The following is a 14,352-nucleotide window of genomic DNA, read 5'->3' on the forward strand; positions in this document are numbered from 1 at the left end:
TCAATGTAGTACTTAATGATACCTGAAGGTTAGGTATTAACAAATTATAAAATGTTTGTGACTTAAGCTGTAGGAAACTTTTTGAGCTTTATTCTGTAAGCCTAGCTAGGTTTTAGGATTGCCTGAAAAAATACAGGACTCTCAGTTAAATCTGAATTTCAGAAAACAAAAACATAAGTTATTAGCATGTGTGTGTGTGTATATATATGTGTGTGTGTATATATATGTATATATATGAAAAAATTACATGACATATTTTTTATTTAAAAAATTTAAAATATATATTTGTATAAAAATCAGTTTATCTGAAATAAAATTTAGATTACATGCAGGATATACTGTGTTTTTATTTACTGAATCTAGCAACTCTAATTCAGCCTTTTGGCCTTGAACCTGATTGAATTTGTTTCCCTTCTTTTCTCAAAATACGATTAAACTATTTTAATAGTGTTTATGCCCTATTAAAATGAAGACTCTATACTCATGATCCTCTTGACCTTCTTTGAAGACACACAGAAAAAGAAATTCCAGAGCATATGTAATTCTGGATCAGTGTGTAGAATGGCAGTATCCACAGGGTCTAGTAAAACCCAGTATGTTGAATTTTGCTAAAAAAGAAGAAAAAAAAAATAAAGGAATAGGGTTTCAGCATTTTCTAATGACATGGCCAGATGATGCCACAAAATCTTGGCATTACTGATAAGTACACGCTGTGCTGGAAAATCAATAGTTTCTGAAGGGGATCCTGAAGGGAACTTTCCATTATTGAAGTTAGAAATAACTTAGCCCCACACTCATACATTCTTCGAGTTCAGGGTGCTCAGTGTCCCTAAGCAAGAAAGCATGGGACTCGTCCTAACTTCATAACCTGCTGAGCTGGAATTATTGCTTTTATAAATTACAAAGAGTACCTACTTTTTAAAACTGCATTTTTAACTATTTCAAGTGCCAGACAGTAATTGAGATGGGAAAGTAAATTTCAATACAAGTGTCCCTCCACTTTAAGACAGTCTGAATAGGCCAGGCGTGGTGGCTCCCAGAACTTTGGGAAGCCGAGGCAGGCAGATCACGAGGTCAGGAGATCAAGACCATCCTGGCTAACACGGTGAAACGTGAAACCCTGTCTCTACTAAAAAAAAATACAAAAAATTAGCCAGGCGCGGTGGAGGGCACCTGTAGTCGCAGCGAATCGGAAGGCTGAGGCAGGAAAATGGCGTGAACCCGGGAGGCGGGGCTTGCAGTGAGATTGTGCCACTGCACTCCAGCCTGGGCGACAGACCGAGACTCCATGTCAAAAAAAAAAAAAAAAAAGAAAAGAAAAAGAAAGCCTGGATATGCTACAACATAAGCTTAGGTAAGCAGATAGGTTGTGGAAGTGGTTATTTACATTAAACAATATTTCATTGCAACATTCCATTAAATATTATACTGCCTTGCTATTTTTTTTTTTAATTACATCATTTGCTCCCTTGCAATGAATTCTCAATTTTTCAGATTTTGTGTTACGTTTGGGAGGTGAAAGTTTAGCCCCTTGATCATTTTAGCATTCCATGTTACAAATATCTCCATAATGGTTTATACTTATAGTTAGTATTCTCCTTCCTTAAAACTCTAAGGTAATAGTACTCTAAGGTATTATTCTACATGAAAGCATTGGCTACAGAGCTCAGCTCTCTTCAACTCCCTTCCTTTTTTCTAAAACCTATAAGTAAATCTTCTCTAAAAGTTTTGAGTAAACCACAACTTTTTATTTTCACTCCTTCATATGATCTCCTGACACTGTAAATACTGAGACTTTAAGAAATTAAATTCAGTATTATTTTTGCAAATGAAGTCATCCCTCAGAAATAGCAGAGAAGAGTTATTCAAAGTTTTTTTTTTTTTTTTTTTTTTTTTTTGAGACAGAGTCTCGCTCTGTTGCCAGGCTGGAGAGCAGTGGTGCAATCTTGGCTCACTGCAACCTCCGCCTCCCAGGTTCAAGCGATTCTCCTGCCTCAGCCTCCCAAGTAGCTGGGACTACAGGCACGCACCATCACATCCAGCTAATTTTTGCATTTTCAGTAGAGACAAGGTTTCACCATGTTGGCCAGGATGGTCACGATCTCTTGACCTCGTGATCCTCCCGCCTCCGCCTCCCAAAGTGCTGGGATTACAGGCATGAGCCACCATGCCTGGCCAGTCTTCATTTTTAAATAAACTTTTTATGTGAGAATACTTTTATTTTAAAAAAGTGATGATACAGAAAGTTCCTATATACCCCATACTCAGTTAGTTTCTCCTTTTGTTGACATCATACATTAGGATAGTACATTTGCTACAACTAATGAGCTGATATTGAAACATTATTATTTCAATAACGCTTGCTTCAGATTTCCTTAGATTTTACCAAGTGCTCTTTTCTGTTGCTGGACCCCACCAGGATCCAATATTACACTTAGTCATCATGTCTCCTTCGGCTCCTCTTGGCAATGGCAGTTTTTACACTTCCTTTGTTTTAATAATTTAAGGAATACTGGTCCAGTATTTTACAGACTGCCCCACAATTTAGTTTTGGATGATGCTGTTCTCAAGATTTAGCAGGTTTTATGAGTGTTGAGGAAAAAACCACAGAGGCGAAGTGCCATTCTTATCCCATCACAAGGGCACATACTATCATCATGACTTGTCACTATTGATGTTGACCTTGATCAGCTGGCTGAGGTAGTGTTTGTTTGGTTTTTGCAATGGTACAGTACTCTTCTTTTTCCCTTTTCCAGACTGTAATCTTTGGACATAAGTCACTATGCACAGCCCACACTTAAGAGGTGGGTAGTTAACCTCCACCTCATTGAAGGGCCAATATCTACATTGATTATTTGGAATCCTGCCCAGTAAATTTGTTTCTTTCACTGCATTTATTCATTCAATCATTTGTTTCTATCAGTGTGAATGCATGGATGCTTTACACGTTGTGTTATAATCCATTACTGCTTATTTATTTTGTTGCTTAAATTGTTCCAGCTTTGGCTATTGGAGCTCTTCCAGTTAGCTCCTATGTCCCTTTGACATACCCCTGCCACCTCCATCACTATGATTTTTATCTTTTTTTTATGCTTTCTCAAGGCATCACAAGATGATTCAGGCTTCTCTTATATATTTCCTGCTCCAGACATAGATTCAACTTCTAGTTCCTTTTATTGGAGAATGGCATTAGAAACCAAGATCTGAGCCATGCTAGGTAAAAAGCCGCTGTCATTTTTAAATCATCCCATTACTAGGGATATACCCAAAGGATTATAAGTCATGTTGCTATAAAGACACATGCACACGTATGTTTATTGTGGCACTATTCACAATAGCAAAGACTTGGAATCAACCCAAATGTCTATCAGTGATAGACTGGATTAAGAAAATGTGGCACATATACACCATGGAATACTATGGAGCCATAAAAAAGGATGAGTTCGTGTCCTTTGTAGGGACATGGATGCAGCTGGAAACCATCATTCTCAGCAAACTATCACAAGAACAGAAAACCAAATACTGCATGTTCACACTCATAGGTGGGAATTGAACAATGAGATCACTTGGACACAGGAATGGGAACATCACACACTGGGTCCTATTGTGGGGAGGGGGGAGGGATAGCATTAGGAGATATACCTAATGTAAATGACGAGTTAATGGGTACAGCACACCAACATGGCACATGTATACATATGTAACAAACCTGCACGTTGTGCACACGTGCCCTAGAACTTAAAGTATAATAAAAAAAAATTTTTAAAAATAGCAAAAGAAAAACAAATCATTTCTCCTCACTCTGTCCTACATGATGTATTTGCTACTAGATTGAAGGATACTGTATTCATATTGTTGATCTCAAACTTGGTTCTTTAAAGAAAATTACAGTTTAATTTTGGAATTACTTGATTTTAATACTCTTTATTCTACTTTATATTTAAAGACTATGATATTTATTTTTCCTTTTTGGCATATTTTGTTCTTTCTTTTTCTTGCTAAAGGAATTAGAAGTTTAGAGAATGAGGTTCCTAAGGAAAGGAAGGGTGGATTACTTCTCTCCAGGCTCAGCTAGGAGGGGCAGCCTAGTAATTCAACTAGAAATGGCAGGGTATATCTAAGCCTAGGAGGAGTTTAATATCTACTGTTCTTATTCAACCTTTGTTTAAAAATAATTCTGCGATGACCACAGACATATAAGGAACTGGCTGTAGAATGAAGAGGCTGCAACAAAGGAAGAAGAAAATGACACATGAATACCATTATCAAACCAAATAACCACCTTGTATTTTCATGATGTACTCTATACATGAAGGAAGCTGGTTTTCAATGCCAGGAGTCGCTCTTTCATAGACTCGGTGTCAAGCATGCATTCTATCCAAGATCAAGACTTTAAGTGGTTTTTACAACCACATGTATATCCTATAGTAGCCTACAGTTACCAAATTCTCATGCTGCTAGCATTGAGACCACCTCCAAAATTACATAAAGAAAAATTCTAATTAATACATAAATGCATGCCCCCTAGCAATTTGAATAGGTGAGGTTACAATAAATGCTAAAGGGTGATTTCCTTGCACACAACACACACACGCGCGCACACACACACAGAACAATAACATACTACATCTTTTGATTGCTCTTCCTTCTCTATACTTCCCCTTTTAATTCCTGGACACCAATTCCTCTCGCCCCAACTTAAAAACTCTGAATAACGCTACAGAGCCTCAAACAGAATCTATATAACCACTGACGAATCACAGCCCTAAGGTGACTCAGGAAGACCAAGGCTCACGTAGGGCTACTAGAGTCCTACGGTCTACTAGAGCCATGAGTTTCTACTGATATTGGAAAACAGTTCTGACTTCTGGTTACTTAACACTGCTAAATTGATACCCAGACAAAAAAAAAAAATGTTGGCATCTATTAGCTAGATGCTTTTGAAGCTAACTAAGCCAGTCAGAGATGGGCTGGCTTCTGATTGTCCTTCAATCAGAAAGTAGCTGAAGGTTACTCTCTCTATGTACCGCTTTGCCTTTTCTATAGGATGTGGGTTGGGATTCAAAGGACATGGTCTTCAGTCAATACAGACATTGTAGACAGCAAACACAAATCAATAGAAAAAAATAACTTTTTTATTTACAAAAAAATCCAAATATTGGATGCTGTAAACAAAATTCACAATCTGTTCCCTCTAGCACTGATTCAAACACGTCAGTTTTTAGTCCATTTTCCATCAACTCCTTTTCTGCCTGTGACGCAGCCTATAGTCAAAATATTCCAAAAGAGTGACCCAAGGTGTAGCTTGCTGCAACAGAACGCCTCAGAGCAGGCAATGATTGTAGAGAGGTTGGAGGGAGAGACAGCCAGCGGGCAGAGCCTCCTCCGTTCTGTAAGACTTTGCAGCAAGTCTCGTTAACTTGACATCTTCCAACTTTGTACTTTACCATTTGCTTTGTTAGAAAGCCATTATTTTAACAAAATATAGCAGAGATTCTTTCTTAGCACTGAAAATGCTATGCTAAAAGAAATTTTAAAGAAAGATTATATTCAAATAGATGCTATATATGAAATTACTTTTTTTGGCTTTTTGGTTTCATCTAACACACTTCATCTTGAACAACAAAAAAAGCTTATGTTTGAACTGACAGCTTTCAACATAATACATTTCATTTACAAAATAGTTCACAATATTTATTTAACAAGCATTGCATTGAAAACAACGTTATGCACAGTGAAGCAACCAACAATAAGCAAACAGAAAGGGGTGGTAAAAACAGTACGTTCACTTTTCATTTCCTTCCTTGGCTTGGATTACAGATATTCTTCCATCCTCGCATTTTTGGAGCTATATTATTAGTCCATCCAATACCAAAGTGAGCAGATACTCGATCCCATTACTGGAAGGGAAATGTCCATCTTGCTGTAGGAGTTCTTGAGGCAGCTGGATTTACTGCAAATTAAGTAAACTTTTTAAAAACGGCATTGTCACAGGCTAAGTGTTCTCTGACATGCCAGGCTGGACAGGTGAGAAGAGCCTCCAAAAGATAAAACTTCTTCCTGGTTTAAAGAAACAGCACACTAGGCCAGATAAACACAAAAGCAAACAAATCACAGGTGCTAATAGGGAGTCGGGCGCTGTTCTTTCCTCTGACCTATACGCACGGCTCTCTCTCACCAGACATTCAAATTTTTAGGCCACACATCCACAAAGAGAGACATATATTTCACTGTGTGTTCAACTACATATGCACAAGACTATAGTACACATAAAATAGAAATAAATTATGTAAGTCTTAACGTAAATGCTGGAAGTTGTCTTGAGTACAGCCTGTTCTATATGAATAGGTGCCAGGTGCTGGCACTTTCAACTAAGCTACCAACCCTGAAGTAAGCAAGAAAAGAACATAAATATTTGAGAAAAGAAATCAAAGTGTATTTCAAATAAGGCTCTTCCATACAAAAATCTGTGTTATAAATTAACAGCAGGTTATTGTTATGGCAGAGCCAGAGACCTCCAGACTCTCTAAAATAGTAAACAACTCATTTGTCAAGAGTTAGGGTGAGAAAGCAGATTACCAGCTGCTCCTGTGTTCACAAGTGCTCCCCTAGCTTGCTTTTAGAAAACTCTGAAACAACTAAGCAGGCGGAGCTCTGGTTTCTGATAGGTGAGTGCCAGGCTTAATCTGCAAACTGAACAGTATTTCCTGGGAAGTTGCAATTAATTTTTCAAACCCAGGGTTCGAGTGAGGGAGATTGAGCCAAGATGGTAGTAGGAGGAGTTCCTTAGAAAACTGAGTGGCAGTGCAGGGGCTGTTGCAGCTCTGACAGAATTCACAGGGAAGCTGCTACAGCAAACCCATCAGGTTCCCATTAAGGCTTCAAAAAAGATGCACAAAAGGCAGTCCAGATGGATTAACCTGGATTAACCTAGCACTAAGCATCTGAGGATCCCTAGATAAACAAACAAACAAATTATACTGCCAACAGGAGGATACTTTTTTCTCCCGTGGTCTCTCTTTAACTGATGATGAAAATCTTCTGATTGGGTCTTCGAGGAATTATCACAGCAAGCAGTCATCCACTAAGGTTGTGGAGATTATGTGGTTGTTTCACTACACAAAGGGAAGGTTCTTATGTGTTAGTTTTGTTTTGTTTTTAACAAATGCATTTTCAGAGACCAGTGTCTAGAGGATCTACTGGCTAGCAGAAAGGGTGGTTTTAGGATTAACTGTCATTGAACTGAAATAGTAATGCCAGTTCATTTCACAAAAGTATAACTGGTATTTTTGTAAGAAAGAAAATAAAGTTGGATTTGATTTAATGGAAAGTGATTTAAAGTACAGTACTAAATATTTAAATGCAGTGTGACAACCAGATCAAAGATGTTTCATACTGACATGATTTATAAAATGTTATATATAATATATATCTCATATATAAATTTTAAGCAATTGTGCAAATATTCTTTAAAAAGGGTCATTTCACATTACTAAATTCTAGTGGTCCAGAAATGCAGAATGCATTCATTAAAATTCATTTAAACATTAGCAAGTAGTGTTCAGATCACCAGAAATTCTTTTTAGCAGTCAGGGATTTAAGTAGCCTATTACTGATCCATGATCCACTAGATTAAACATCATGGAGGAATGCAATTATATTTTTAAAATAAATGGGTTCAAACTGTCAAAATGGCAGTTCAATATAAAAAAGAGTGCTCTGCCCAATATTCTCCCATTTGTGGAATTCTATGGCTCACCAAAGAAAAAAAAAAAAAAGAAAAAACATCCCACTAAAACTCTATAATTTCTGCTCTTCCTATGAAATATATTACTTGGTTCCCTCTTTCATTTAATTTTTTTAGATGTGGATGTAATTCATCATTGCAATATGCCCACGTCTCATGTTATCCTGTTGAAAACATAAAAACACACAGTATTTAAACATTTCCTATTTGAGACATTCTAGATCATAGTCAATCTACTGTGTATATATACATATAAAATGTATATATACACACACACATACAATTTATACACACATATACATGTACCTATGATAGTATCAGATCAACAAATGTTAACTTTATACAAGTATTTGCAAGAAAAAATAGGGCATTTTCTCCACCATTCACAAGCTTATATGTTATTTTCTTCTTGAGGCAGTCCCTGATAAAATAAAATAATCATTAAACCATAAAATAATTTTGCCACTTCAAATTTTCGGAAGGCAACAGGCACTTTGATGTATACTGGTGTGTAACAAATATAATATCTCTTCATATATTCTACTATATCTCTTCTAATTGGGTATTTTTATCTGTTAAATCTTTGGTCCTTGAGCACTTTCTTTGCTACAGCTGTTTTTGCTTGCATTTTTACATTTTAAAAATGCGAACTATGCACGCAGCTGGAATTAATGGACTGTGTCATCATAAGTTCTGCTGATTGTTATGAGAACTGCACCAATCTACTACTGTTCATTCGGAGCAAGCCGTTTGTTAGCAAAACAAGATCATTCCACAGAAAGCACTTGCTACACGCCTCAGACAGTAATCCCAACATTGGAGTTCCCCTTTTTCCTGTATTGTTACTATTAATATCTGAACTCCTGAACTGATTCACAAGTTGGAGTGAGACCTTTTTTCCTCTGTATTTTCCCTTTTATGAATTCCATCTTAAAAGAAACTTTCCACTTTTTTTTTTTTTCCTATGGCAAAGCTATGGGAGCAGATACAGCAAACCCATATTGTCATCAAACATTTTTCTTCTCTTGTTATATGAGGAGAACCTGGTTGGTTTTACTGACAGGTCTCTCTTTTTTTGCAAGATAGAATCCAATTGGGTAGGAGAATAAGGGGAGGACTAGGGAAAAGGATCCTTTCAAGATCATGCTCCCACATCTATTAAAAGATACATAAGCTTTGCCAGACTTAAAACCAGGAGCATATCATCATTGCACAAAACACATCCCTAATAAGGGCTAGATCACTCTTTTTTTTTTTCTTTCTTTTTTTTTTTTTTTTTTTCCTCTACTGTCTTGTCTGAAATGGCTTCCCCATAGGACATTTTTAAATGATTCTTAATTGCAGGGTAGCCAAGTGGAGTAGGTCTGTTGCTGGCACGTGAATACTGGCTGAACCTGTGCAATGTAGTAATTGCTAAAGTTGGCATCTGCTACATAGGGGGCTGGCTGGTAATAGCAAGTGACATTAGCCACATTAGGAATGACATTTTGGTCAGCTAACACCCGGATAGCCAGCATGGTGATAAGGTTTAAAGTCTGTCTTCTTTCATGTCCCATCAGGCACACCGTGCTCTCATTCACCACTCCATGAAGGGTCATGAGATATTCATACTTGCGGTCTTCCAATCCCACAAAGTGGTTCTGCAAATAGGACTCCAGTTTTCTCTGCTGCTCTCCAATGTCTGAGAAGTCGATGAAAAACCTGGAACACATATACCTCTGAAGGGTCTTGATCTCATCAGAGGCGGGCCTAAAGCCCCTCACCAAGAGGTTGCAGTACTTAAGTAGGCCTCCCCCTCGGATTTCCTCTGGGTTCCTGGTGGCAATTATCTTGTTACAAAGGTGATCAAAGGCTTCCTGGAAATCGCCATAGACGCTCTCCCCAATTATTGTGGGGTGAAATGTCTCAGTCATTGGGTTCTCTGAACATTCGTAAAAGAGCAGAAGAGAGTCTAATTTGATTTGAAAAGAATCTACACTGAATTCAAACTGCCTCCGGAGGGAATCCACAAATTTCAGTTCCACATTTTTGCCACTGTTGTTTGACAGGGATATAAGACTCCATCGGTCAGAGTCATTGCACACTTTAACCATTTTCTGCACATAAGCTTCCTACAATTTAAAAGATAAAACAAAATGAGCAAACCTAGAAAATAATAAATAAATAAATAAATAAATAAATAATAAATAAATAAATACATCCTCTTCACAGCTGAGAATTATTTTGCTCTTTCCCTTTTGTTTTGTCAAGTTTCAGCCAAACACTACCTACAGGCTTAAACGTTCTTCTGAAAATAGAAAAAAAAAAAAATACTTTTAACGAGTAGTTTTACTGTCTGGGAAAGGGACTAGAGGTAATAGTTTGAGGCTTTTGGCAGACGTAACACAGTAGTAAGAGGTTCTGTTGTCATGTCTGACTTTTTAAGTGTTACTTTTTGAAAATGGTCTAATAGGCACAATATTCACACAGATCCAAACAACATTCAAAAGACTCGGAAGGGCATTCAGCGGTAGGTTAGTCAGCTTCACCCTTGTTTCAAGCCACCCAATTCCTCTCCTCTCCGCCTGCGGCAATCAATGTTATCAGTATCTTGTGTCCCTCCAGGGGCACTCTGCAGTTACAATCAAATATATAAACTAAATTATGACATTCTGGGACCCTGCCTCCTCAGACAATTTTAACTAATCATAAAAAACCCGTCTTGAACTAAAGTGGAGGGTGGGGAGGGGGTGCCACTATACCCTTAACATATGAACCAGCACGGAGAACCACCAGATAGACCTTTAACACGGAGTCAACTGAATGCCGCTGTGAAATCTATTCACCTTTTCCAGTACAAGAAAAAACTCATTGACTCACTTCTGCTTCAGGCTGTCATTTTCCCAAAGACTAGATCATACAATGTCTCAAAAAATTATTTACATTATTTCATTCTGCCAAGTATCAGAATCTACTCTGGACAAGACTCCAACAGGGAAAGCCAAGAGTTAAAATATAAGGAGAAAGAAGAGAAGGGAGGGCAGGGGAGACCTGGGAGAAGAGTTGCAGCGCCAAAGCATCAAGTAAACGGAAACACACAACACCGTCCACGCACGTCAGTTTACTCATTTTAAAAATCAAAAATCAAAGAAATACGCGCGCCCAAACTCGTGATGGCCACAGATTCATGGCATGTAACCGACGCCCCTCTGCCCGCTCCCCATAACACCCGGTCCAGTCTGGGTCAGGGCCCAAGTGCATCTCGGGTGGTGTTACCTTGAGCGTGAGTGGTGTGATCTTCTCTTTGTTCACCCCCTCGGGTAAGAAGTCCAACAGGCAGTCCAGCACGACGTCCTTCACAGTCTGAAACTCCCCTTCCCCGCGCAGGTCGGCGCAGAAGATGAGGTCCAGGTCCTTGTAGCCCAGGCCGCTGTCCTGGTGCAGGACGTGGCTGGCGGCCGAGCCGTTGAGGCGCACGTCGCGGACGCCGATGCGCTTCTCGGCCAGGCGCCGCCGCACCACCTTCACGATCAGGCTCGGTTGCAGTTCGAGCGTGGGGAAGTTGCCGCGCCCGTGGATCGGAATGGTCTCGCTCAGGATGCCGTCCAGCCGCTGCACTTGCTCCCAGTTCAGCACATTGCAGTGCGCCGTGGGGCTTTCACAATAGTCCAAGCAGTGCCCACCGAAGCTGCCGCCGCCGCCGAAGTCGCTGCCGCCGAAGTCGCCGCCGCCGAAGTCGCCGCCGCCGAAGTCGCCGCCTAGGGGGATGTAGGGGCCGCAGGCCAGCTCGTCCTCGGCCATGGCAAAGTAGCCTTCGCCCTCCGCCATGTAGTGCCCGCCGAGCGCCACTTGGCCCTGGTCAGTCCTAAAAGGAAAGGGAAAGGAGCGCGGTGAGGACGCGCGGCGGCGGAGGGCAGAGGCCAACCAGGAAAAGAGCGCCCCCTCCCCCGATAGTTCCCTGGCCCCGGGCCTCCTCGGAGACTCTACCTCCCCCGGCCCTTACAGTCCCCAGCCGCGCACCGCCCCCCGCAGAGCAGCCCCGCACCAAAAGTATCTCTGATGCATCTGGAAAGCGCAAGCGAGAGTCCCGTCTGTGTCACCTGGAGGCGGCCGCCCCTTCTAGGAGCGAAGCGAGCGAGAGAGAAACCGCGAGGCGGCAACACTTCCAGGAGCTGCGAGTGCGCTCCGACAGCGACTAGCGACTTCGTCTTTCCCAGACCCCTGCCGCCTGCGCTCACCACTCCCTCCCCGCGCCCCCTCCCGCGCCACTGCCACCCCAGCTGCGGTGGTCCTGAAGGTGGCGGCTCTTGCTGCCACACACGCTCGTGTCTCTGGAGCTTTAGCAGTTGTGCGGGGAAAATGTCTTCAGTACTTTTTTTATACTGGGCTTCTCTGCGCTTCCGGGGCCCGCAGCGGCACGCTCGCCACACCCTCCTCATCTGCATAGGGCACCGCCCCCTGCCCGCCCCCTCCCGCAGGGCACGCAGCGGACTAGCCCAGCAGCTGGTGCTGGACGACGGCCGGTGAGCGCGAGGCGCTGGGCTGTATGTGCTGATACTGTGCGCGCCGGTAGATTCGTATATTTATACATACATTTATGCACGCCCCCTCCCACAAATCTCTTTTCATTTTCCCCAGGAGGAGACACTTAAAATGCCCCAGGAATCATAACTGATCATCAAAACCAGATCGCGACTAAAATCCTGCAACTGCAGAAACTTCCCAAAATTCTCGCGGATACAGCCCTTCATGAGATTCCCACTGTTGGCCTCCGGAGGTTCCTCACTACTGCTCTTTTAAACCTCGGTGTCTAGACCATTTACTCCATTGATAAACCTGGTCCAAGCGTGGACTCATGAGTTCACTCGTGCACGCAAATCAGTCACGGCGCGTGAGTGGGAAGGGCTTGTTGATAACTGGGTTTCGATTCTCGAAACCTCGGGAAGCACGCCGGGGAGCTCCGGGCCAGCCGGAGAAGGCGCGGGGGCGACACCACGGGCCTCGGGCGTGTGCGGCTCTTGCGCACGAGTGGCTCCAAGGGGCCGGTGTGTCGCGAGGGCCAAGGTGCGTCACGGAGCAGACGCGGGCGAGCAACCAATCGCCGAGGACTGGGCGGGCCCAGTGCCCCGCGGACAGCGCGCCCCGGGAGTGAGTGCTGCCTCCGAGTCCAGGGGAAGGGCCGCTAGGTGTCGGGTGCCTTTGCTGCGAGTTCTCAGTTCTCGCACAGAAAATTGGCGGCCAAGCGCGTTCCTCGCGTCCCACTAAGGTTTGGCCATTTTAAGTGCATCATAGTGTAGTGGAATACGATTTGGTTTCCCACGAGATGTAAAATAGGAGTTTCAAGAATAAAATGAATTCTCCCATCCAGTTTCGGTGAATTCGGCAGAGCTAATTCTCCCCACGCTCACTCGCGCCGCCCACCACTGTCTTTGCTAGAAACTGTGGCCCTCTCTTCGGCAGCTCTCTGCCTCCATCAACTATGCCAGAGCAGCTTTCCCAGCGCCTAGACGCTGCTGGGGACTGAGGTGGGGCAGAGGGGAGAATGACCGGGTCACAGAATACTCCCCAAACCCTGCTCAGCCCTGCCCGCCCAGACTGGGAGGACAAACAGCCCGCACCTCCTAACGGGGGCAGCCCCGGCCTAGTCGCCCAAGCTGCGCCCCTTGGGGGTGAGGGGTAGGGTGCGGGGGTGTCACCGTGGAGCATCCAGCTGCGTGACAACGCCGCCCCCTGCCGGTACCCTGCCGAGCTGCGTCCCAAAATGGAGAAACCCGACTGGCTCCGTGGCAGAGGCCGTCCCCTCAGCGCTGCGCCTAAGCACTGAGGTGCGCCTGGGGACTCTAGGACAACTACCCTGTCCGCATAGGGCCATCGCTGCCTTCAGAGCACACCCATGTGTTCCTCGGACCAGCCATCGGCGCATGAATCTATCTTAACCAGGCGTTTTATACATATATATGTATATGCATATTCTTGTGTGAGCATGTGTATAGAGAGAGCATTTAGTGACCTGTTAGTGCCAGTCAACAGGCTAAGTGCTGAAGATTTAAGAATGACTACATTTCACATAATCCAGAGGGCATAGCACCCAGGTGCATAATTATGGTTCAGTTGCATATGTATTATGAGAGAAGTATATTCTGACGAAATCGCGTGGCGGGCTAACGACATAGGAAACGGAGAGACACCCGAGAAGGTGTCATTTGGACTGGATCTTGAAAGAATGGATGTTCCTTCAGTAGTCGGGGAAAGAGGAGAAGAGCGTTATCTACAAAGGGAGGCGTATAGAGTTGGGGAATGTTTGAGAAAAGATACGTGCACTCCTCGTGATTAATAAATGAGATTGGTAGTGCCTTGAGATAAGGTTTGAGTACCAGGAACTTATTGAACACGTCTGGGCTATAACCTGTTTAGCACCTTAACATAATACCTAATTTAGTCTTCAAGAAGAAGGTATTTCCATCTCCTAGGGATCTAGAAACAGAGGAATCCAAGAAATTAAGAAACATTCCCAAGTTCCACAACTAATAAGTGGTGGGGTCAGGCCTTTAACCCAACCCATTTGGCTGTGAATGCTGTTTAGTGGTCATTACGGGGTAGCGAGTGGTCTGTAGCTTACCAGTACC

The 14,352-nt window shown here is 42.6% G+C and overlaps 1 protein-coding gene across 3 annotated transcripts; it reads right to left on the reverse strand.

Moving 5' to 3' along the window:
- Window positions 1-5,113: 5,113 nt before the first annotated feature.
- TENT5A (terminal nucleotidyltransferase 5A) lies at window positions 5,114-12,285 on the reverse strand. Of its 3 annotated transcripts, none has more exons than XM_025383374.1 (3): window positions 11,772-12,285; window positions 11,003-11,591; window positions 5,114-9,858 (listed from the first exon to the last, which is right to left on the reverse strand). In XM_025383374.1, exons 1-3 carry the CDS (start codon window positions 11,789-11,791, stop codon window positions 9,082-9,084), a joined length of 1,386 nt encoding a protein of 461 aa, XP_025239159.1. In that variant the 5' UTR covers window positions 11,792-12,285; the 3' UTR covers window positions 5,114-9,081. The 3 variants fall into 3 exon arrangements, with proteins under 3 accessions (XP_025239159.1, XP_025239161.1, XP_025239160.1); XM_025383376.1 differs by having other exon boundaries at window positions 11,965-12,123; XM_025383375.1 differs by having other exon boundaries at window positions 11,827-12,123.
- Between the last annotated feature and the right edge of the window lie 2,067 nt (window positions 12,286-14,352).

This window comes from Theropithecus gelada, chromosome 4 (genome assembly GCF_003255815.1).
Source record: "Theropithecus gelada isolate Dixy chromosome 4, Tgel_1.0, whole genome shotgun sequence".
Taxonomy (NCBI): domain Eukaryota; kingdom Metazoa; phylum Chordata; class Mammalia; order Primates; family Cercopithecidae; genus Theropithecus; species Theropithecus gelada.